We start from the raw sequence: 25543 nt of genomic DNA on the forward strand, positions 1-25543 counted from the left end.
TTGTCTTTGATGTTCATAAGCCATAAGAATATAGGGCTGAGGTCACTGGCAGCATCTTTCCAACAATGTGAAATGATCCTACCTGGAAATAAAGCTAGTTCACAGAGGAAAGCAGAGCCAAGAAATGGAGACAGTGACAGAGGCCTCAGGATACCATTTCTCTATGGAATCCCACTGTGCCTGAAACTGCTTCTGCACATGAGTTTCCCAGTTACGTGTGCTAATGCATGACTATTTATTAGGTTGGACCATATGAAACCATCATTTTCGTATGTCAAAAGCAGTCAAATATTAGCAGTTTTATATGGTTCAGTTTAATATTCAAAGCAAATTTGAGTTAGATTGCAAGTTAGCATCTTGACTAATTCAGGTGGGCTTTTAAAAAAATTAACTTGTGATACAATTGTAGATTTGCATGTATTTGTAAGAAATGATACACAAAGATCACTTATAACATCTTATTAAATGATAGGACAGTATTAAAACTAGGATATTAAGATTTCTATAATCAAGATTCAAAACATTTCCATCACTACAAGGATCCCTTACTTTGGCTTTTATAGTCATATCCACTTCCACACCCTCCTTAACACCTGCTGATGTGTTCTCCATGTCTATAATTTTGCCATTTCAATCATTTATATAAATGGAATCATATAGTATGCAAACTTTTGGAACTGGTATTTTTACTCAGCATAATTCTCTGGAGATTCATCAAAGTTGTTGCATATATCAACAGTTGTTTCCTTTTTTGTTTGTTTTTTGCTGAGTTCTATTTCATGGTATGGACATACTAAAGTTTGTTTATTCACCCATAATAGAACATCTGAAATGTTTCCAGTTTAGGGCTATTTTGAATAAAGTTGCTATAAACATTCATGAACAGGTTTTTCTGTGAATATAAGTCTTCTTTGCTTTAGGCAAATGCCCAGGAGTGCAATTGACTAGAGTCATGTGTTAGTTTCAGGTTTAAAGAAACTGCCAAACTGTTTTCCCAAGAGGCTCTGCCATTTTCTATCCCCACCAGCAATGTATGAATGAGCCAATCCCTTCACATCCTCACCAGCATTTGAAATTACCACTATTTTTTTTTTTTATTTTAGCCATTTCAATAGATACGTAGTTAGTCATTCTGATAGATAGGTAGTGATAGCTCATTATTTTATTTTTATTTTTAATTATTATTTTTTATGTATTTACTTTTATTTTTTGAGACCTACTCTCACTCTGTCACCCAGGTTGAAGTGCAGTGGTGCAATCTTGGCTCACTGCACCCTCTGCCTCCCGGGTTCAAGCAATTCTCGTGCCTCAGCCTCCCAAGTAGCTGGGACTACAGGTGTGTGCTACCACACCCAACTAATTTTTTTATCTTTTTTTTTTTTTTTTTTTTTGGAGACTGAGTTTCACTCTTGTTCACAGCCTGGAGTGTAATGGCCCCATCTTGGCTCACTGCAACTTTTGCCTCCTGGGTTCAAGCAATTCTCCTGCCTCAACCTCCCAAGTAGCTGGAATTACAGACATGCACTGCCATGCCCAGCTAATTTTGTATTTTTTCGTTGAGATGGGGTTTCTCCATGTTGATCAGGCTGGTCTCAAACTCTTGACCTCAGGTGATCCACCTGCCTTGGCCTCCCAAAATGCTAGGATTACAGGCGTGAGCCACTGTGCCTTGCCTAGTTTTTGTATCTTTAGTAGAAAAGGGGTTTCACCACGTTGGCCAGGCTGGTCTCAAACTCCTGACCTCAGGCTATCTGCTCACGTCAGCCTCCCAAAGTGTTGGGATTACAGGTGTGAACCACTGTGGCCAGCCTTATTTTTTTATTTTTTATTTGAGATAGGGTCTCGCTGTGTTGCCCAGGCTAGAGTGCAGCGGCATGACCACGGTTCACTGCAGCTTTGACTTCCTAGGCTCAGGTGATTGTCCCACATCAGCCTCCCGAGTAGCTGGTACTACAGGCATGCACCACCACACCCAGCTAATTTTTTGTATTTTTGGTAGAGACAGTGTCTTGCCATATTGCCCAGACTGGTCTCTTAACTCCTGGGCTCAAGTAATCCACCTGCCTCAGACTCCCAAAGTGCTAGGGTTACAGGCATGACCCACCATACTCGGCCTTCATTGTTTTAATTTGCATTTCCCTAATGGCTAGTGACATTGAATATCTTTTCATACTTATTTGCCACCTGTATATATCCCCCTTTAGTGAAATGTCTATGTCTTTTTCAACTTTCTAATTGTACTTTTTTTTGCTGTTCAATTGTAAAAGTTCTTCATATATTACAAACCAGTCCTTCAGTAGCTATGTCATGTGCAATTTTTTTTTTTATTCTCTTGACAGGGTCTTTCAGAGAGCAAAAGTTTTTAATTTTGATGCGGTCCAAGTAATCATTTTTTTTCTTTTGTGGATTGTGCTTTTGGTGTTGTTTAGGAACTCTTTACCTAGCTCTAGATTCCAATAATTTTCTCTTATGATTTTTTTCTAAATACTTTTAAAGTTTTCAGTCTTACATTTAAATCTATTATTCTCTGTTTGAGTTATATTTTTTACAAGGTATGAGACTTCAGTCAGGGTTCTTTTTCTCGCCCCCATGTGTGTCCGGTTGTTCCGGCACCATTCATTGAAAGGATATCTTTCCACCACTTCATTGCTTCTGTACTTTTGTCAGAAATCAATTGGGCAAAAGGGTGGGCATGGTGGTTCCCACCTGTAATCCCAGCACTTTGGGAGGCCAAGGTGGGAGGATTGCTTGAACCCAGGAGTTCAAGATCAACCTGGGCAATATAGCAAGACTTTGTCTTCACAAAAAACAAAAATAAAATAATTAGCCTGACATGGTAGCACATGCCTGTAGTCCCAGCTCCTCAAGAGTGTGGAGGTCAAGGCTGTATGAGCCATGAATGTACCTGGGTGACAGACACACCATCTCGGGAAAAGCAAAATCAACTGGGCGTATTTGTTTGGATCTATTCCTAGGTTCTCTGTTCTGTATGTCTATACCTCCACTAATACTACACACTCTTGATCACCCGTATGTATTAAAAGTTTCCTGGCATGTAGTAGGTGCTCAGTACATGGAATTATTATTCATTCACCCAATAAATATATATTACTATTCACATAATTACTAACATTCTTTATATTTAAATTTTAGCAAAATGCATCTTATCCATTTTAGCAATCTGAAGTTCTGAGCCTTAGAGACGGCTATCATAAAATCTCTGCATTAAAAGAAACAAAGTATATATGTAGAATTTTATTTAGAGAAAAGTTGGTTCCAAATGATAGGACCTGATCTGTTAATACTCAGGGGATGGATCTAGGAGTCAACGGAGCAGCATTTCTCAAAGCGTGTTCCTTGGTACACTAGTCTTGAAGGATGCTCTTTGAGAATGAGTCTGTGGTCCAAACTGTGGGAAAACACTATATACGATAATGTATTTTAAGGGATTCACAATATATTTTATCACATCAAAGTATCTAAAAGGTACTGTAGTAAGATGTGCCTATTAAATTTACTTTAAGGCTCCCCAAACTAATTTATTCATAGAAACGACATTTTCCCCACATACAGTTTGCATCCCGCATACAATAACATCCCATAATACTACTCCTGGGAGCATATTCCCTGAAGTGTATTTTGAAAATTACTATCGTGGAGTATTATCAGAAAGACTTCAGAATATCCGATCTGGTAGGAAACTTAGGGCCTTCTAAACCAGTGGTTTTCGAAGTATGGTCTGAGGACTCTGTGAGTCTCCAAGACTCTTTCAGGGAGACAAGATTCTAACTATTTTCCTAGAAATACGATGATGTTATTTACTCTTTTTGCTCATTCTCCAACAACCATATAATGGAGTTTTCCGAAGGTTAGATGTCATGTGATATTGCAACTGACCGAAGGCAAAACCAGATGTGAGAATGTACCTGGCTTCTATTCAACCAGATGGTAAGGGGATTTACAAAAAAAAAAAAAAAAGTCCATTAATGTCACTCTTCTTACTAAATTTTATCTTTTAGTAAATATAGGTTTTTTTTTTCACCAAAAGATGCTTATGCATACAATGAATTTATTATTTTAAAACAAATAAATATGTTTAAATTTTCTATTTTAATTTTAATACTGCAAATATTGATAGGACCCAGATAAACAAAAGTTCTTTAGGGTTCTCCATTTAAAAAAAAATATTTTTTCTTCAGTATAACCTCAATAATTTTTTCTTTTTTTTTTTTTTTTGAGATGGAGTTTTGCTCTCGTCGCCCAAGTTGAAGTGCAATGGCGCGATCTCGGCTCACTGCAACTTCTGCCTCCTGGGTTCCAGCGACGATTGGTTCCAAATGATAGAACCTGATCTGTTAATACTCAGGGGAAAGATCTAGGAGTCAACGGAGCAACATTTCCCAAAGTGTGGAAATGCTTCAGCCTCCTGAGTAGCTGGGATTGCAGGCGCCTGCCACCACGCCCAGCTAATTTTTTGTATTTTTAGTAGAGACAGGGTTTCACCATGCTGGCCAGGCTGGCCTCAAACTCCTGGCCTCAGGTGATCTACCCACCTCAGCCTCCCAGAGTGCTGGAATTACAGGCATGAGCCACCACACCCAGCTTAACCTCAATAATTTTTAAGAGTGTAAAAGGACACAAGACCCAAAAGTTTAAAAATTGCTATTCTAAACAAATCTTTTTGGGGAAACTGAGCTGCAGTGGGCTAGTGCTTTGACAGGAGTAAGTTTAAACTAGAAGCTAGAACATATGATTTCTGGTCCCAGGACCTTACCATGACCTTATTCTGCCTCCTGCTCACTACTGTGAGCTGAAAAACAAACAAAACCCCCAAATATTTGACCCAGTTAAGAACAGTGAGACCAAAAAGTGAGCTGCTATCCTCTATTTATGCAGTGCCATGAAGTCTACCCCCAAAAGAGCATGTGCAGTCATGGGAGCTGAACCAAGAAAAACACAACAGAGGGGGCAGAATGCGTAGCACCCAGGACTGTGCATACCGGAGTGCCTAATGGGCAACTGCTGATAGAATGCCTGACACAAACTGGGTCTAGCACATCAATTTAAATATGTGTGTATTACATCTGTGTGTGTGTGTGTGTGTGTGTGTGTGTGTGTGTGTATAATAGTAAACCAGGCAGGGTTTGTCATTTGTTAAGCTTTAGGTAGAATAATGCTTTTATTCTAAGTTTTGTTCAATTAAAATATAATTCAGCCAGACACATAGGCTCATGTCTATAATCTCAACACTGGGAGGCCAAAGCAGAAGGACCACTTGAAATCAAGAGTTCAAGACCAGCCTGGGCAACATAGCAAGACCCTCATCTCAAAAAAAAAAAAAAAAAAAAAGATGGAATTGCTCTTAGCTACTTTTTTTTTTTTTTTTTTTTGAGATGGAGTTTCGCTGTTGTTACCCAGGCTGGAGTGCAATGGCACGATCTCGGCTCACCACAACCTCCGCCCCCTGGGTTCAAGCAATTCTCCTGCCTCAGCCCCCCGAGTAGCTGGGATTACAGACACGCGCCACCATGCCCAGCTAATTTTTTGTATTTTTAGTAGAGACGGGGTTTCACCATGTTGACCAGGATGGTCTCGATCTCTTGACCTCGTGATCCACACGCCTCGGCCTCCCAAAGTGCTGGGATTACAGGTTTGAGCCCCTGCACCGGGCCTAACATTTCCAGATTTTTAATGAGGACAAAGCCCTTCAATCTCTCTTATCGTTTTTGTGGATGCTACTGGCATACAGTGTATAAAGTGCTTTCTCTCTAAAACAGCAGGATGAAACAAGCTGAGCTTTATAACACAAGGAAGGGCGAAGCACTGCAGTGAGAGTTCTACAGGCCATACAAAGGCGAGACCCTTCCCCAGAGTTTGGAAGGCTGACGTTCCCTTTTCTGGTTTGCTCGGGTTTGAGAAATGCCCGCCTCTCCCTTGCGCAAGAGTCTCCACGCCCACGTGAAGGCGGGTCTTGTTGCCATGGCGACAGCGCGGTTGGGCTGGGGGGCTGCTCTGGCAGCCAATAGAAGCTGGGAGAGGGCGGGGCCAGCTGGGTCGTGTGCGGCTGCGGCGGGGCTTGCAGGTTCGTGGACGCGGCATTGGGGGAGGGGACGGGGGTCGCGGGGGCACTAGGGGTCCCAGTCCCCCCCCCCCAAGACCTCTGGGCGTGGTGGGCACTGGCCTTCGCCGTCAGAGCCGGGGTCCCAGGCTTGCACCCAAAGTTCCCGTCGGGCCCAAGCTGGGAGGAGCTGCGGGGCGGGCCGAGGCGGAGATGGCGGAGGGCGGTGGGACGCGATGCGCGGGGTCAGAGCCGGGCCTGGAGAAGAAACTGGAGGCCCCTGGCGGGTGTGTCTCGGCGAGGCCCCCTCGACCTGGCCCACCAGTTGGCCGGCGGAGAGCGGGAGGCTTGGGCGGGAGGGAAAGCAGCGTTTGGCGACCGGGTTTAGCAGGCCTTGGAATCCTGGAGCCCAGCCCCCAACCCCAGCCCCACTTCTTGGCGAGATGGTTAAGGGCCTAGCATGCCGGCAGCGGTGTGGCCACCTTCCCCTTCTCCGACTCCGTGTCTCTTTTTCCAGGTGTCCGGCTTTGCTGACCCAGCAAGCCTGATAAGCATGAAGCTCTTATCTTTGGTAGCTGTGGTCGGGTGTTTGCTGGTGCCCCCAGCTGAAGCCAACAAGGTGAGGGAGGTGAGCCAGCAGCACCTGGTCACGACCACCGTGCACGGCCACCCTGTCTACGGGGCTGACTCAGAGGTAGCTGCTCCTTAAGCCGGCCTCTCACTCACTTACGGGCCGTACTTTCGTAGTGGTCATCTTTCAGGTTCCAGGCTGCAGGCCTCCCTAAGGACAGTTCGGGAGAGGAGTGGGGAAGGGTGGGGCACAGAGCTCGGGCTCACACTCTGGATCAGACAGACCCATGGGGGAATTCCAGCCAGGAAGTCTGGAGAAGTTATCTAAGTTCTCCATAACTTCCTTTGCTTGGGACCAGAAGTCTCTTTCGTTTCAGGTAGTTTGAGTTTGGGAGTATTTGCACATACAAAATGAGATATCTTAGGGAGGGGACCCAAGTCTAAACCTGAAGTTCGTTTATGTTTCGTACACGCTGCTGTATCCACATAGTCTGAAGGTAATTTTATACAATATTTTCAACAGTTTTGGGCAGGAAACAAAGTTTATTTACACTGAACCATTAGAAAGCAAACGTGTCATTATCTCAGCTATCCGTGTACATAGTCTGGTTGGTTGGCATCACCACTATTCCAGACAATGAATTTATATGTTACAGATAAATATGTTCTTACACGTAAGTACTTAACAGTAAAAAATATGATGTCCTATTAACAGAGTGAAAAAAATAACGTGTTCAGGGTAACTAAGCACAGTAGCACCACCAGAATACCTGTGTCAGCTGCTAGACCTGGCAGCATAGGCTTTCTGTGTCCTGCTATGATGCTGCGTTACACCTTTAGGTGAGAAGTATCTGAAGCAGCAGAGGGACCAGGAAGTGGGTCCCCTAGAGATGAGGCATTCTGCCAGATGGCTTTTAAAAATGCTTTTACCAGTCACCTGATTCATTAACAAGCTTTTGTCTCAGAAGTCTCTGATTTTATAAACTGACATGATTTCTTTTTCTGTTACAAAAGCACCCTGTTCTAGTCCTTCAAGAAGCCCAGCACATATTTTTACCACGTCTGTAGGTGCTCCTGTCAGTGCTTCACGAGTTTGAGATTTGGAGCATTTTGAATTTTTGGATTAGGGATCCTAGAACTACCGCCTGTAGTAGCGGTCGTATCTTACTCTGCTAGGGCAAATCAAATCACATAGCAATGTTTAACAATGGCCTGTAAATGTAAAGTCCTGTACGGATTGAAGTTTCTGTTATTAAGAGTGACCCACCTAAGTTCCAGGATTCCTGAGGTCACTTCCATTCTTCAGGGGGACATTCCTGTGGAGCTGTTTGGGTAAATCTGTAGCACTAAAGGTCACCCAGACCTTGAAGTAAGGTTAAGGCTGAGCGTTTGCTTCCATTCCCTCCTCAGAATTCCTAATTAGTGAAGACGTTTATGGTGATATCTCTTAATCAGAAGGGAAGAACTCTCAAAGGGGTTGCTTGAGTATTCTCACAGAAACGATCCACTTATTCTTATTCACCCCTGCCCTTGGTGCTTCCCCATTTCTAACCTAAGAAGTTGGAGATTGAAGGTGGGAAAGACGCTGGCTGCCAAGTCCACTGACGGAGGTTGCACACACAAGTGTGGGGTCCAGGGTAAAGGACTGCTGCTCTCTCTCACACACACACACACACACACCCATTTCCCCCATTCCTCTAAGCACTTTACTTAGGGACAGGCAGTCCTAGACAGCTTTCTGTGAGTCTCATTTGCCACCTGGACTTTTTCTATTTTGAATACCCTGTGCTGTAACTTGCTTCCGACAAAGGCAGTCCTTACTGGACTTGAACTTGGGGGTGCTGAAAGCTTGAGAGCATAGATACGGGTTTACCTAACAGGATGGGGAACAGAAAATTGACAGTCTTGCTAGAACCTGAACCCCAGACAGGGTCTCCGCATACCCGACATGTGCTTTCTCTTCCAGAGTTCTGAAGACATCCGGTGCAAATGCATCTGTCCACCTTATAGAAACATCAGTGGGCACATTTACAACCAGAATGTGTCTCAGAAGGACTGGTAAGGCATTACACACAAGCCCTGGCTGCTATACCCAGTCAAAGTTATGGGTGTTTACTAGAGTTCTTGGACCCTTCAGAATAAGCATGCTCTCCCATTCCTATGGAGAGCCTTTCAAAGGAATAATTTTTCATGTCCTAGAACCAATTCCATAGTTGTCCACTGTCTATGGAAACAGGACCCAGGTGTCTTGAATTCCAGCTCAGGGGGTCCCTGGCTAGAGGAGTGGATTTTGTTGTTTTGCTCTGAACATTGGTCTTTGGAGATGTATACAGAATGGTAGTAGGGAAGTTGGGAGAGGTAGGTATTATGACCACATACCGTAGGATACCTAATGCTTTCGCAAAGCTGTGTTACATGTGTTACTCTGTGCCAGTCTCATAGCATCCTTGTAAGGTAGGTGGGATGGATTTTGCGCCCGTTTTATAATAGCTTAGACAGAGGCCCAAAGAAATAGAGTCTTGAATTCATTTCTGGGTACCTCACTTTAAAAAAAAGAGTAACCCAGAATTCATTCAGAGAAAGGAGACCAGTGTAGTGAAGGGAATTTTCAACACATTGTCCTGGAAGGGATGGTTTAAGGAAGCAGGGAGCGCCTAAAGACGAGAGGACTTGGGGCCACACGATGATTGAGAGCTGGCATGTTATGGGAGATGGGATGTGTGGGAGCAGGTACTGGGGGCATCAGTTAAGTTCAGTGGGGTTTCTTGGTGTAGAGTTGGGGCCAGTGGATAAAGGCTTCAGGGAAACCGTCGTAAGCATGAGTTGAGGGAGCATTTCTAAGCTAGGCAGTTTTGGAACCCAGGAAGCTCCATCCTTGCAGGGCCCCGAGCGCAGATGGGCTGAGGTCACTGTGGAAGGGATCAACATCAGATGAAGGTCCAGGTCATTGCTGCCTCTCCTGCTTTCCCAGAGCAGGTGAGCTTTGGGAAAATGCAGATTCCCAGTACCATCATAACCCCCGATTTTGGTTCTTCAAATAGAGTGAGGGTGAGAGGAGGCAGTAACCTTTCTTAAAAGTTCCTTTGCTGCTTAGGATGCAGTTGATCCAGAGCAACATTTGAGAATTTTGAAACTCCTTGAACTTCCAATGCTGAGACTGTCAGTGATTTTCGGAGAGGCAGTCTAGTTGGATAGATAGACTCTGTGTTCAGCCTTCCTGACTTCAAATTTAGCTTAGCCACTTGTTAATTGGGTGACAAACTACTTAATCTCCACTGCACTTTGATTTCCTTGTCTGTAAATGGTGGCGATATTTTGACTGTTAAGTATATATGTGTTTGTGTGTGTGTGCACAGGTAACTATAGCACTTAGAACAATACCTAGCACATAGTAAGTGCCCATGTAAATGTTAGCTGATATTGTTAATGTATATTATCATGCCTTACTGGTGGCCACGTAGTCATGGTCAAACTTATACCACAGACTGAAAAAATGGGCTCCTCCTGAAGCACTGGCATTATATTTAGCAGAAGTCCGAGTAATCCCCTGGTATCTTGTGGTTATAGTTCAAATAGCATCAGTAAATACTTTGATGGGCTGTCTTAGCCCTTCGCCAGATAACAAGGCTGTCTTCCACACTCCTTGTGCAGGCAGACACTTGCAAATTTAGGAACACTCTCTCTGTCCTGGAGTTATAGATGGCCTGAAAACCCAAAGTCAGATGCCTGCAGAGAATGGAGTCCTGTCTAGATCTTTCCGGCTATAGTTTATCTCCTTCTTCCCCTTAGAAGTCAGAATTAAGGCGCTACCTGATGAATAGCCTTACATCAAGAACCTTGGGGCAGTTCCATTAAGGGTGGTGGGTGTAAACTGAGGCTGGAGGGAAGACTCCAGGATTCTAGGACCTAGTGACGCTGACCTCGACTGGGAGTCATCATGCACTTGCCTGGAGCCCCTTAAGGGTAAGGTGGGGCCTGAGCAAGAGGAGAAGGCCAGTTTGAGTGGGTCTTCTGGTTTGCCGTGTTTTCACTTTGGTGTCACGTTGGTCCCCTGCTAAAGAACACTTGCACCCTTCCCCTTGGTTGTGCAGAGTAAAGCCAGACCCTCTGAGATGCGGTCCTTACGTTTAACGGCCAAGCCATGTATGTTCCTGTGTTGTTGGTATCCTGCCATCTAGTGTTGAGAATTTATAACCATATATGCATATAAAGGCAGAAACCCCAGTGTTGCCCATTTGGTGGGTCTGGCAAGGAGATGTGTGATTAGAGAGGCTCCCAGAGCAGGAAGGCACTTAATACGTTGGCTGGTCCCTTGCCTTTCAAACTTGTTAAAATAGAACCCTTCTGCAAACAAAATCCATTTTGGAAACAAAATGTATAGAACATAAAGATGGAATTGCTCTGGCTGAACGGGAAGTGTCCCTCAGCCCCTCCCTCACTACCGCCCCACTGTACAGTGGTTCCTGTGGGACCCAAGAGTGCAGTTTGAAAGACACTGACCAAGTTTAGTCTCCATTTATAAATGAGGAATCCCAGGCCTGGAGAACTTAAATTAGTTGCCACAAACACAAGAGAGCCGGGGACAGCAGAACTATTTCAGCTCCTTATTGCTGTTCCTCTGGGTAGCAGGATCCCACATGGAAGGACTCAAGTCAGCCCTGCCAACCTGCCTGTGACACCTTGGCCTTATAAGAAACCCATAGATCCCACTGCGCACTGGTGTGACCTTCTAGACCCGGGACCCAGTGCAGCTCAGGAAAGGGAGCAATCTGGAGGCTGGTAGAGACTTCCTGAAGAAGGGAAGATGGTGTTCCTTCTGGGCAGGAGTGACAGCCAAGTGCCCTGGGTGACCCTGGCCTTGGTCCTCAACCCCTTCCTCCCAGAGGAAAAAGCGTGCAAGGCCTGAAAGCGGCACTTTTCAGTTACAGCAAGGTGGGAGATGTGCTCACAGCAGGGAGTAACATGTTGGATGCAGAGATGGAACCGGGTGATGAGAGGTTTAGGTAAACTCATGCATGCCACATACAGATTTTTAGAACAGAGCCTTTTAGAGGACATCCCATTCTTATTCCAGCACATGATCTTTACATCACACACCCTGATGCTTCTGCCAGAAACCCAGCCCTATGGCTCAGAAGAGAGCTGTGCTTGACTTGCAGGATTCCTGTCAGAGCTGGAAGGACCTTTTAAAGATGACCTGGGGCAGCCACTTTATCTCACAGAGGAGGGGACAGGCCCAGGGTATAGACACTTGGCGGCAGAGCCAGGATAGAGCTCAGGTACACTGCAGCATGACACCTGCTTCACCTCCACACACTGCCAAGGGCTTTGGTGTTTTCTACTGGTAATGATGAAGTATGTTCTGTAGGGTTTTTTGCTTTCTCAGTGTGGTCCATGAACCAAACGGTTGGAACCACGCTGATCTGTGGAAGGCTGGGAATGAGAGGCCTGAGACAAGCCAGGCACCAGCCCAGGCCCCGCTGAGGCTGAGTCAGAAGTAAAGACTTAGAGGCTGAGGGTCTCGATTTGGGTCCTGGCCTCACTACCACTACGGAGATGCCACTTTGCCTCCTAAGCCTGTGTCCCTGTTTTTCTATGTGGAACCTATGACCTTTACCCTGCCTTACTCAGGAGTGCTGTTAGATGAAAGTGGGCTAAGGAGGGCTACGCTTAAGACGTGCCATTCCCTTGGCAGTCACTTAGTTACCGAGCTAGGCACTGGGAATATGGAGACATATGATGCCTAACCCTGTGTTCAAGGATGTACATCTCCTGGGAGACAGCACAAATAAAGACTGGATTCCAATGCAGTGCATTGGGGGAGGGGGGTGGTCAAGAGGAGATGGACAGGGGAGTTGGGGGAAGCTGGCTGTTGGGCATAGGCCGCTGAGCTGAGAGTTAAAATGTGAGGTGGCAAAGCCGTGCCCTCCTGGTGAGAGTGGGTGTGGCTCATTCAGAGAGCAGTCTGGCAGATCAGTGTGATTGGAGGATGGGTAGGTGGGTGAGGGAGGAGTGGCGGGAGATGGAGCTGGATTGAGGTGGGTTGGGACCCCTGGCGGAACAGTTGTGTTGGCCCTGGTGGCTCTGCGGAGGCCCTGACTGGGCTTCAGCTGGGAGATGACATGGCCGGGATTGCGTTCTGGAAGACTGCTTGGCTGCCATGGGAAGGTGGTACATGTTAGGCCAAGCTAGAGGCAGGGGGGCAGTGCGGAGGCTGGGCGGTTGGCCGAGGCAGACAGGACGAGGGCCTCCGCTCAGACACGGCAGTGGGAGAGAATAAAGGAGATGGGTTCTAGGAATTTTTAGGGAAGAAAAATCACTGGCCTTTGGTGGATTCATAGATGAGGGGAAGGCACTGTCAAGGATGATGTCCAGGGTTTGACCCGGACAGTGAAGTGGACGGGAGAGGTAGGTGTTCTCTCTGCCATTGGGAATGGGAGGCAGTTTGCAGGACTAGAGAGGAGGGCAAAGGGGATGCAGGGGTGGGTGTAGACTTCATAGTCTCAGTGGGACATGCAAAATGGTGACTCCTGTCACTCATAAGAGGAGAGCAGCCCTGACGAGATTCTGATGTAAGACCCGTCCGCTTCCGAGTTAAACCTTTGGGACAGATGAGCACATGCAGGGAGAACATAGCAAGAGATGAGGAAGGCGGCTGGGGGCAGAACTCTGGAACGTTGATGGTTTGGTGCCGGCACTGGAGGCACAGTTTGGAGAGCTGGTTTTGATGTGCAAGGGCCATGGGCTCTGAGGCTGTGGGTTGGGAAGGGATTCTGCCAGCCTAACCCGTTATAAGCCCTCAGCCCTCTCTGGGAGCGCCCTTCACCTTCGCCCAGCCCCTGCCTCTCAGCTCCCGGGTCTGGAGGCCTTAAGACCTGCTGGCGGCCCCGCCCTGACAGGCCCGTCTGTCTCTGCTGCAGCAACTGCCTGCACGTGGTGGAGCCCATGCCGGTGCCCGGCCACGACGTGGAGGCCTACTGCCTGCTGTGCGAGTGCAGGTACGAGGAGCGCAGCACCACCACCATCAAGGTAACGCCAGGGTCTCCAGCAGTCAGCGGGGTTCCCACACGCCATCCCCCACTCCCGGGCTGGCCTGCGCCCGCAGTGTCTCACTGTATTCTGGAACATTCCAATGGCCATGAGACTGGCTTCTAAGCTGGCCTAGTACGGACACAGGGACCCACATCCCACACCTTCCTGGAGCCAGCTTCCTTCTCTGCTCTCTTTGCAGTGGTTTCCCACTACAGTGAGAGGGGAGAGCCCTGTTAGAGCTGCGTGAGACTCCTTTTCCCCTGCATCCTTTCCAGTTGTTTCCCTTCCTCTCTCTCCTTCCATGCATCCAGTAAATCTCTTTTCGATGCCTGCTATATCCTGGGCACTGTGCAAGATGCTGCCGGTGGGGAGGTCGGCCCGCCCTCCCGGAGCTTAGTCTAATTAAGCTTCCAGAGTGACTAAACGCCTCTAAAAAGCATCAGAGCCGTGGACTAGGGCTGGGTGTGGGGTGCTGGGAGGGACATCAGATTGGTCCTTTTGTGTTTTCCTGACCCTTGTTCTCATTGGTCATTTGGGTAAATTCAGGAAAGAGATGATAGGCACAGCCACCACCATAGGGAATAAGGAAGGACGTCATGAGGTCTCTTTGATTTCTCTGCACCAGGCAGAACTTCCCATCTCCTAGAGGCCGTGAAGTCACCCTTACAGAGGCGCTCATGACTCCCAGCCTCCCACTGCGGTCTCCTAGTCCAGGCTCTAACCATCCTGGGCCAGGCGCCTGGCACACCCGGTGCTCACTGATTACATAGCCATTTCTCTTTTTTTGTTGTTTTTTAGAGATTGGGTCTGACTCAGCTGCCTATATTGTAGTCCAGTGGCACGATCTCAGCTCACTGCAGCCCTGACCTCCCGGACTCATGCAGCCCTCCCACCTCAGCCTCCTGATAAGCTAAGACCACAGAGGCACACCACCACACCCAGCTGATGTTTTAAGTTTTTTGTAAGACAGAGTCTCACTATCTTGCCCAGGCTGGTTTTGAACTCCTGGCCTCAAGCAGTGCTCCAGCCCTCTTTCCAAAGTGCTGGGATCATAGGTGTGAGCCACCATGCCCAGCCAAATGGAGCCTTTTCTGTGCCAGTTTGTAGCACTTCTCTGCTTGTCCTTTGACTAGTCTATAAACAGCACTGGAAAATCATTCTCATATTTAAAGGCACTGCTGAGCCCTCCATCAGGTTTCTCCTTTCAAGACATATTTTGGGGGCGGTGGTCGTCACTGCTATCCTTCTTGCCTGTTCCAGGGAGCCCTGTGCTGTAGCCCTCCGTGTTCTCACCACTCAGGGAAAAAGCAGCTGTTTGTCCCCGAACCCTCCCGGCCAGTGCCCAGTGCAGACCTAACTCTTTCATCCTCCCACTGGAGGCAGCCCCTCCTGGAGCTGTCTTTCTCCTCTGAACTTGCTCCAGTGGGCCCCACCCTCCAGGGACCAGATGCCTGAAACCCGAAATTCAGAGCCAGATGTTGCCGCCTCTCCCTGTTTGGCAGGGAGGGAACTTCCCGGCATGGGGACCTCATCAGACACAACTTTCTAATCCCTCCCATTTCCCCCAGTCCTCCTACCTCGGAGGTTCCCCTCAGCTTCAGCCTCTTGAAGACGCAGCCCCTATGCTCCTTCCACCTTCCTGGGGTACGGGTGAGAGGTCTGATTATTTGCCCTGTTTAAACAGGCATGAACACGGATGTCCCGATCAGGGTGGACATTGATTCGGTGGAACTTGGCTGCTGGCTGAGCTGGGCACCCCACTCGAAAGTCCTGAGATTCTCCTTTTTCCCACTTCTTCACAGTCTAGGTAAGGCAGGGCTGAGATCAGAAGTCGACAATGGCCAGGCAGAATTAGGAAAAGCATTTGAGAGGGAGTCAGCAAGTCTGGGTTTGAGTCACACCTCCTCCGTCTGGTAGCCCTGGGATCCCAGGTGATGTAGCCCAGCAGTTCTCACTCAGATGATTACAGCCCCCCCAGTGGGTATTTAGAGGTGGGTGAAGGTCCCAACAACTGAGGTGTATTACCAACACCTTTACAGGGACCATGGATGCTAAATATCCCACCCAAAATCCCAGAGCACCCACACAGAAACATTGAATTTGCCTCATTAAATCTGTCTTTTCTATAAAAACAAAATGGCTCCAGCTTGTGAAGCACTGTGTATGTAAGAGATTCGTGGAGTTGTTGTTCTACCCCTGGCTTTCCCCTCCCTGCAGGGGGGCTGGTCAGAGGGCAGGCGTGACCTCCTCCCCCAGTGCACTCCTTACCGGCCCATGCCACTCTGCACAGGGGCGTGCCGTGTACGGGCCAGTGCGCCCCATCCATCCTGCACCCCATAGAGGCAATGAGCTCCCTAGTCTGGCCGCGCCTTTCCAGCCTCTCCACAGCCAGTTCTTCCTTGCTCTTAGTTTCTGATTGCTTTCCACCCTTCATCATGGACTCTTCTACAGCCAGGGAGACCCTGTGTTCCCACCTCTGTCCTGGGAGCCTCTCAGGACGTCAGGCTCCAGACTTCTTCCTCTGTCATCTGCCTTGTGTCTTGATGCCTACTGTGTAGACTCCCTCAAGTTAGGAGAGAACGCTTCCTCTGTGGAGTAGGGCCCTCCCTTGCCCTTCGGGGCATGCTTTCCCTCCAGGCCCTTTCTCAGTACAGCACTTGAGGAGTCACTGCCAGCCATACACAGGTGGCCCAAGACTAGAAACGGATTTCTAGCCCTGGCCCCAGATGCCGGTTCACATCTGGGGCACGCTGGTGTCTTCCTCAGGTTATCATTGTCATCTACCTGTCGGTGGTGGGTGCCCTTTTGCTCTACATGGCCTTCCTGATGCTGGTGGACCCTCTGATCCGAAAGCCGGATGCATACACCGAGCAGCTCCACAATGAGGAGGAGAATGAGGTAAGAGGGCTTTGAGTGTCCAGACCCTGGGCTCCCTGCGTGTGCGTCCCCAGGGCGGAACCCAGAGGAGCGTCTCCTAGGTTCAAGTTGCTCTTCTCCCAGTTAGTGTCCTACACGTCACCCAGACTCAGCAGGGACCCACCCTTTGCCCTTCCAGATGAAGCAGGATGCCTGGCTTCAGGCAGCCTCAGTGCACAATCTGGGGGAGCTGTGTCGTCCTGTTGCACTGTGCTGCCAGGCAGAGGGGACGTGACCAACCAGGGTCAATCACTCATAGATGCACTGTCCCCTGCGTACTCAGACACTGATGACAAGCTGCTGGTGGACTGGAAGGCGGCAGGTTCATTCGTTGGCTCAGTGGTTCCACAAACATCTGTTGAACACTTGCTACAGGGTCTGGGGGGAAATGTAGGATTTCAAGAGTGGGAGAGGAATGAGGCAGACAGTGGTGCCAGGTGGGGGACGTTGCCCAGTGAGTATGTATGAGGAATATTGAGCATTGTAAGGATAGGGTGGGGATGTGGGAATAGTGGCAAAGAGAGCTAGCCAGTTGACTTAGGCCACATGATTAAAGATCCCAAACGTCAAGCTAAGGGGGGTAGGCTTTATCTGATAAGGTAAGTAAGGAACCACTGACGCCAGACAGCCTGCAAGACCTCCAGGAGTTCACACGATGGTGGGGAGCTGCTGAGGCCTGGACGGGGCCCAGCACAGTTAACAGGTGCTCTCACCGTCTTCCCATTTATCCTCATACTAAAAAGGACGCCATGGAGAAGAAACCTAGGGGGACAGGAAGGCTCAGGTGAAGGGCTCTTCATGGGAGTGAGACGTGGTGCACCTCCGTGCTGAGCAGAGTCGTGATAGGCCCTACACTCCCCAGGTGGTGTAGGGGAATCTCCTTGCTGGAATAAGGACTGCACAGTCCTGTGTGCCTTGGGCTCCTCCTTTACACACACATATACCGGCTACCTGGGTGCACGAGATAGCGGAGCAGGCTGCTCAGAGGTGTGCAGCCGAGGCAGGTGGGGTTGGCTGCTGCTTCCACGCTGAGCTCTGTCCCCGGGGCCTTGCTGCTGTGTATTGACTGATGGAGCAGTGCCCTGAGTGAACTCATGCATATGCATAAGGAATATCTAGTGGGGAAGTGCCTCAGCTAGTCCTGGGAGAATTAGTTGAAGAAACTGAAAGTTGTTTAGCTCGAAGTTAGAAACAACTAAAGGAGATGCAGGATAGCTGCCTTTAGAAGTTTGTAGGAGACAGCTTAGCCTCACCCAGGGACAGAGAGATTTAACACTTAACACGATGTAAGCTGGAGGCTAGGAGTCTCCCTGCAGACAGCGTGGTCTAACTATCAGGTAGGTGGGCTGCGCTCCCTTGCAAGACCATGAGCCAGTTCCTCACCAAAAAGAGGACCCAGGGGCTCAAGTCTAAGTGTGAGGCTGCGTGGGTGATGGAGGTCTGGGCCAGCATGAACAGTGAAGACAAGGGCAGGTCAGGGAGGGAGCCTGGCTGCTCCTGCAGGCCGTGTTGCCCCCACCTTTACACTTGCCTGGATTTCTCCCAGTTTCCCCCCAGCCTCCTGCTGACATGAGTTTGGCCGAAGGTGGAGCAGAGGAGATGAGCCTTGCCCCATTGGAGCTGGGGCCTGGGAGGTGGTGGCACTGGCAGTGGGTGGTCTGTGTTCAGGAGGAACCCTCCTGCGCCTGCCTGGCTATTAATGCAGAGTAATAGCAGCTCTGACAGGGGAGGAGCATCACTAACAAACATTTAGTGATTAGGGGTAATGTGGTAATTGCAGTCCCGGCTAGGGTAGTAATTGAGAGATGCAGCCCAGTGATTTCCGTGGAATGCATGGCTCTGGGGCATGGCCTTGTCTCCTGCTGTCCTAGCTAGGCAGTTGGAGGGAGGGCAGCTCCGGGAGGGCATCTTGCCATCCCTGGGTCTGAAGCCAGGTCTCTCTTATCCCCAGGAGACCTGGGGTGCTCCTCATTTGCAGCCTGGTTGGTTGTATGAGGGGCCTTGGGAGGAAGAAGGGGTTAGATTTGGGAACCCCTTCCTGTAGCAGGTGAGCAGGTCCTGGGAGGACAGTAGGTTGTGACAGTCCACAGCACATAGAAGCTGGCGAGCCATGCTGCCAGCTGGAGGGGAAATTTCGGCCCTGGGATGGATAGTATGACCCCCCATCACCTCTCACCCAAGGTTCTAAAAGGTCATAAAAAGTTGTGTTTAGTCTTTGATACCCTGACCTAGGATGCAGCCAACTCTGGCAGGTTGTGGCCTGGGGCAGGTAGATCTCGTCGGGTGCCCTTGACCGGGTAAGGAAGTGCCCCCGGTCCTGTTCTTTGGCATCGCCTCTCTATCCCCTCACCTCCTGTGATTCTGTGTGGTCTCCAGGTCGCAGGTGTCTGCGGTTCAGCAACTCTGCTTTTCTCTGTATATTCGGAAGACTTGTAGGTGGCACAGTGTTGAGGTTTACACAGACCCCTTGGCTCGCTCTCCCCAATTCCTGTGGCCAGGAGCTCTCCTGCCCTGGGGGTAGAGAACTAGAAGAGGAAGGGGAGGCCTCCCCTTCAGCCGCAGCCCCTGGCATGGAGAGAGATGAAAGCCTGTCATGTCTGCCCTCGGGGCTTTAAGCCCCAAAAGCAGGCGAACCCGCAGGAAATGTAAAGGCTGGCAGTAAGACCCGGCTTCGTGAGATGGGTGGTCAGCTGAGGAAGTCGGGTGCCTTGGGAGGTCCCTCTTCATTAGACAAGCGGTCAGGAAGTTACCCTTCCCTCTGTGTTAGTCTGGGAAGGAAGGCTTGGTGGTAGAGGGGGATCTTCAGTGCCAGCTCGGGATGGGTGGGAGAGTGACCGCTGAACTACAGGGAGGATGAATGGGGTACTACTGCGGGTGGACAGGACTCAAGGAGCTTGTCTTTACGGAGACCTGTGGCCCTAGTCCTGGATGGCGAGGGAGGATCTACTGCCCCTGTCAGTGCACAGAGGAAGGGGATGTGGGGAAACGGGGGGGTGGGGGGCAGGCACTCAGCTGAGCAGCAGCGCCTAGGCTGTGGCCGTGTCTCTGGGTTTCATCCCAAGAGGAACAAAGTCTGGACATGGCCTCTTGGGGTACCTTGAAAGCTCGTCTAGGCCTGTACAACTCGGTGACTTTAGAAGGAAAATTCTTTCTAGGCTCCAGGGGCTTTCAGGCCCTGTGTCCCAGGAGTCTTGGACCTACTTAGAGGTGAGAACTGCAGGGCATTTCCTCAGGGTTAGGGGCGCCTTGGCTCCCTCTCCCCGGTTCCTGTGGCCAGGAGCTCTGTTGCCCTGGGGGTGGAGAACTGGAAGAGGAAGGGGAGGCCTCCCCCCCTCAGCCGCAGCCCCATTCATGGAGGGAGATGAAAGCCTGTCATATTCCCTTTGAAAGCGTTGGCAGAGCCTCAGTGGGCCCTGATTGCTGGGCGCTGCCTCCCCTGGGATTCCAGCAGCATTAGGCCTAATCCCTGGGCTCAGACGCCCTTTGAAAGGAGGAAGCAAGCATGTTTGCTGGGGCAGAAACGGCAAACAGAGCTGTTTTAGATGTGCAGTTTGGGCCCTCTTTGAAGAGACACATGGTTTTTCTGAGGCTGGGGATGTCACTGCTCACAGCGTGGGCCCAAGCTCTGAAGAGGTCTTCAAAGTGCTCACCCTCCTGGGGCAGTGGGTAGAAGTCTGGGCCCCATTTGGGAGAGAGTCTACAGGGAAATCAAGGAAAGGTGGTGATGATGATGGGAATTGGAACACATAGGCACCCGGGAGGGTCTCGGGCCACTGAGGGGCACTTTCCCCTCCTGTCTGCACGTGGGTGGACAGCTGTGTGCTGAGGACCCCAGCCCTGGGGAGCTGACAGGGAAACATGGCACAGACACTCTGATGAGGGCAATGCAGACGGCCTCCTCCCCCGAGGGCAGGATAGAGATGTGTGCAATTCCACAGGTGCTTCTAGAGCCCCCAGTCGTGGTGAATCACAGTCCTGGGAGGGGCCGAGCCCTGCCACTGTCTGTAGTGCTGACATCCTGGTTTAGTTTTCTAAATCTGGAACAGACATCATTTTTACCTCGGCATAACTGTTGTGATTGTGTGTATGGAAGCTTTACAAGTGTTTGCTCATCCTTAAGAGTGTGCTGTTTCAATTAGGTGTTAACACTTACGTAGCATCACGATTGCTGGAGGGAAGCCTGAGGGACAGCGTGCACAGGGGCCTGAGTGAGGCGGTCACCGCAGGTAGAGAGAGACGCTTGGACCAGTGTGGCCAGAGGGCTGGGGCAAGCGGGGAGGTGAGGCTGGGAGTGCCCTTGGATGTCAGGTTCAGCGGGGTTTTATTTGTGAGCAGCTGGATCCCAGCTGGGGTGTTTGAGCAGGGAAACAGCATGATTCGGTGTGTCATAGGAAGGTGGCTCTGGCCGCAGCAGCAGAGGTGCAGTGGGACTTGGCAACAGCAGCAAGGATTTGGGTCAAACTTGGACAACTCAGAGAGGCTGTGTAGTCCCCTTGCGGAAGGACTTTGCACTAGGGCCATGCTTTGCTGAGTGGCTGGTCAGTGACGAGACCGCCTGGTCATGCTCCTGTGCCTGGGCCTGGGGAGGCGGGAGGAAGAGCAGCCAGAGATGAGAGAGCCGCCTGAGGTGGGGTTCTCTCTCTCCCTCTGCGTCCTCGTCATCAGACTTGGGCCAAGTCCAGGGCCAGCTCAGAACCAATGCTTCTGGGTGGACTGGGGCGGCCTGAAGGGCTCAGGGCTAGTTTGATCAGTTCAGGCTTATCCACAGTTGCTTGGGTCCTCCCAGTGCTGGAGAAAAGGGCCTCGCTTGCTGTCCTGAGCACTGGTTCCTTACAAGTGCTTTGTTCTTGTTCTAGCTGTGGGGAAAGATACCAACCTGTCTCTTTGGTTGTCCATGCTGGCTCTTAGGAGAAACCAGCCAAAGAAGGATCCAGCGGGTCCTAGGATAAGAGATATACATACATGGGTTCAAGTTCTGACTTGGCCACTAAACAGCTGTGCAGCCTTGGGCAGCAAGATGATTCGCCTTTCAGAGCCTCATTTTCTGCAGCTACAGTACGGGGTGGTTTTACCCATTTTCCGGCGTTGTGAGCCTGGGAATAATCTGAAAAGTGCGGAGAGAGCTCCTGGCTCATAGTGGCACTCGTCATAGTCACCCTGGTCTGGTCCCCTCGGGGACCTCCTGGGAACCCATCCATGTCCAAGCTCTTTTTCCTGATTGGGAGGGCTCCACCCGCCTCCCCTCCTAACTGTCCTTCTGTTCCCGAGTTACCCAGAGGCCCAGCCTCAGGAGGAGAGGGGGAATTGGTGGTATTTCTCCTGCTTCCACCCGCCATACTTGCAGCAGAGCAAGCAAGGATGAGGCCCCACTCTGGGCTGTCTCTGAAACAGATGTGGAGTCTTTAATACCTTTTAATCAGACTATTAGCGATGGAAACACAGCCTCTCAGTGGCAGCTTTCCCCCACTTAGGAGCTGTTTGTTAAGACTTTACATGAAGGGAAAACAAATGATACTGTGGTAATGCGGTAAATTTCAGCATGTTCCCTTAATGCTCCGCTCTTGGCTCTGCCTGGCTTCCCCTCCTCAAGACGCTCCCCTGAGAAGCAGAGCAGTGGAAGGAGGGCAGAGCTAAAACTGCCCCACGCTTCCAAGCCTGGCACCCCTCACTGCAGCCCTGTCATGAGGAAGATGGTCCCAGAAGGGATGAGCTTGGGAATGGAAAGAGGAGGAGAAGGCATGCCAGCCCCCAGAACCAGGATGGCCAAGTCCTGGTGGGCCAGCAGCTTCCCACATGGGTCTTTAGTGCCCACCTCGTGTAGACGGCCACACAGCGGCAGGACCAGGTGGAGGCTTGGCCTTAGCACGTGGCCAGCTCAGTCAGCACAGTGAACAGGAAAGGCATGGAACCGGGAGGAGGGGCAGCAGCCACAGCAGTTTTCACAGGTTTTCGGCTGGTAGCAGGCTGCCAGCCTTCCTGCCTAGTAGGTTCCGTTGCTAGGGTCTGGTATCAGTAATCGCTCCTAGGGAAGAAAGAAGCCAAACGTTTTTTGAGCCCTAGCTCTGTGATAGCCAGGATAGTAAGTGCTTTATATGTATGTCATTTAACTTTGCCATACCCACGTGCTAATCATAAACCAGTGTATTTCAAACAAGCCGTTAGGTCATAAAATGAATTTTGAGAGTCATGACCAGGAGTTTTAAAAAAATAAAACGAACAGAGCAAAGAATATCAGAATGATTTGTTTTGTGAAACTTTTCACTGTGTGTGTGTGTGTGTGTGTGTGTGTGAGAGAGAGAGAGAGAGAGAGAGAGAGAATTTGGTAACTATAATTCCTAATGACTGTACAGCAGAAAAAGATCTCAATGACTAGATTTATTATATTAAATTGAAGCTTGGAGAAATAAAGTAACTTGTTCGGGGACACACAGCCTCAGAAGTGACTGAGGTTATGACTCCTTCCCAGCCCTGCTGTGGACCTGTGGTTCCACCTGGGACATGGGCCTAGGGGGGTCTAAGGAGGGAAGGGGCAGGTGGTCCTCAGACTAGGAACAGAATCCAGGGGTCCTAATATCAAGCTTAGTGTGCCCCCTGCCTGACACGGGCACCCCTGCCCTTCAGGCATTGTCTGATCCTCACCTAGCCTGGCACAGAAAGCCTTCCTCAGAACCTGGACAAGAGGCTCCCAGAGGGCAGTGTCCGCCTCTAGCAGCCTAGAGATGAGTGCTCGCAAGACGAAGTCCTCAGGGCTCCGAGAGGATGATGAAGAACCCCTCCCAGCCTCCTCCCTGCCAGCTCATTCTCTGTCCACCCTACCCTCACCTCACCACCCCCCTTCTCCCCAGCCTGGCAGCTGCATGGTGACAGAAGCCGTGCCAGCTTGGAGCATTAGAAGCAGAGTTGCATTTACTGGGCGGCTCTGGGCTTAGAGAGGCACACTAATCCCTTAAGAGATGTGTGGCAGGAGATGAGAGGCAGGGAGAGCTAGGGAGGAAATCCCCATGGGGGTGCGGGCCTGGCCCTCAGCTCTAATTCTCTCCAAAGATCAGGTTCAGGTCCTGCAGGAAATGCATGGGCTCCGGAGCTTCAGAGGCAGAGAAGTGGTAATTAGGGGAGGCTGCTTTTGACAGCAGCAACAGTTCTGAAAGCAGAGGGGAAGGGGATCAGCAGAGGCAGATAGGGAGGAAGCTGAGCTGTCCTCAGCCATCAAAGGAGGGAGTGGGCCGGAGTGGTCTCTGCAAAGGGAATGCTGGGGCAGTTCTGAGTGTCCATCATGGCCAGATTTCCTGAGTGATGTCACATTCCTTTTTCCCAGGGAAACTAAGATCCCGTGGATCTGGATCTATGTAGACTCCTCAGTAGGCCCCTTCCTCCCATGAGGAGCAGATGTGCTGCCATCTCAGGGTAGCCAGACCCTACCCTTGAGCCTTCCTCCGGTTCCCTGGGCAATGGTGGGGAGGGCAGGGGAGTTCTCCAGCCTAGTAACTAGCCCACGAGGGCACCTCAGTGCATTTCCTCCAATAACAAGCGTCATCTCGTCCTCTAAGTGAGGTCTTGAAGCCTATGCTTAGAATCCTTCTTAAGAGTTAGAAATGGTGGAGTGGGGCATGGCGAGGGCTGGGTTTGGGCTGGGAACCTGACTTGAGCTAGCCCTGTTGCAGAACTGGGACCCCAGCAGAACCTACTCTTCCTGGAGTGCTTCCTTGCCCAGGCCCCAGGGAGGGGCAGGGGCCCTGTCCTGCAGATACCGCAGATAACTGAGGCCTGCAGCAGGCCGGGCACACTGCGTTCAGCTCTGCGGATGACAAGGCGAGGTCCTCAGTGAGCCCACAGCCTCCCAGTCTGGGGGAGGTCATTCTTCCCACGTCAGACTTTCAGGACCCAAGACCCTCCTGGCTTGCAGCACCAGAGCTTCTCTTGTTTTCTTCCCACTACAGGATGCTCGCTCTGTGGCAGCAGCCACTGCATCCCTCGGGGGACCCCGAGCAAACACCGTCCTGGAGCGCGTGGAAGGTGCTCAGCAGCGGTGGAAGCTGCAGGTGCAGGAGCAGCGGAAGACAGTCTTCGATCGGCACAAGATGCTCAGCTAGATGGGCCGGTGTGGTTGGGTCAAGGCCCCAGTGCCATGGCTGCCGGCTTCCAGGCTGGACAAGCGGGGCTGCGTCTTCCTTTCCTCAGTGCCAGTCTTCCCTTTAAAAGCCCATGGCATTTTTCCTCCTTCTCCCTGACTTGAGAAATGTTGTGCTTGGCTATTTGGATTAGGGAAGAGTGATGGGGTCTCTGATCTCTGTTGTCTCCTTGGGTCTTTGGGGTTGAAGGGAGGGGGAAGGCAGGCCAGAACGGAATGGAGACAGCCGAGGTGGCCTCAGGAGCAGATGCGATCTGTCTCTCCTGGCTCCACCCTTGCCACCTTCCAGCTCCGAGTCTTGGGAATGTTGTTATCCTTGGACAATAAAGCTGGGTCTTCAGGAACTCAGTGTCTGGGAGGAAAGCCTGGCCCAGCATTCAGCATGTGCTCCTTTCTGCAGTGGTTCTTACCACCACTTCCCTCCCAGCCCCAGTGCCTCAGCCCCAGCTCCAGCCCGGAGGACAGCTCTGATGGGAGAGCTGGGCCCCCTGAGTCCATGGTGGTCTTCAGCGTGCACCTGGAGGCTGGTTCCTGTGCCCGTGCACTTCCCCCACCGGGGGCACGGAGTGCCCATGCACACTCTGCTGCCGGTCCCCTCACCCGCACTTCAGGGGGCTGGGCAGTCCCTCCTCTCCCAGCATCCACAGTTGCTGAGCCAGACGGTTGGAACACGAGACTCAAGAGGCTGGGCGTGGATCTGAACACCACGGCCCCTGTCCTTGGGTCGCCTCTTGTCCCCGAACTTGATTGTACCAGTGCATGGGGAGAAACTTTGTCCTGTTGTCTTAGAGTTGTGTGGAAATCAAGGAAGCCATCATTAAATTGTTTTATTTCTCTCA

At 50.4% G+C, this 25543-nt stretch overlaps 1 protein-coding gene across 4 annotated transcripts; it reads left to right on the forward strand.

Annotated features, from left to right (window-relative positions):
* The first annotated feature begins 6014 nt into the window (after positions 1 to 6014).
* Positions 6015 to 25543, forward strand: TMEM9 (transmembrane protein 9). 4 transcript variants are annotated; one of them, XM_003938259.4, is made up of 6 exons: positions 6015 to 6082; positions 6576 to 6752; positions 8595 to 8686; positions 13549 to 13657; positions 16427 to 16558; positions 24514 to 25543. In XM_003938259.4, the coding sequence occupies exons 2-6, from the start codon at positions 6612 to 6614 to the stop codon at positions 24664 to 24666; spliced, it is 627 nt and encodes a 208-aa protein (XP_003938308.1). In that variant the 5' UTR covers positions 6015 to 6082; positions 6576 to 6611; the 3' UTR covers positions 24667 to 25543. The 4 variants fall into 4 exon arrangements, with proteins under 4 accessions (XP_003938308.1, XP_010347155.1, XP_010347152.2 ...); XM_010348853.3 differs by having other exon boundaries at positions 6576 to 6677; XM_010348850.3 differs by lacking the exon at positions 6015 to 6082 and adding an exon at positions 6131 to 6345.

Source organism: Saimiri boliviensis, chromosome 14 (assembly GCF_048565385.1).
Source record: "Saimiri boliviensis isolate mSaiBol1 chromosome 14, mSaiBol1.pri, whole genome shotgun sequence".
Classification (NCBI taxonomy): Eukaryota; Metazoa; Chordata; class Mammalia; order Primates; family Cebidae; genus Saimiri; species Saimiri boliviensis.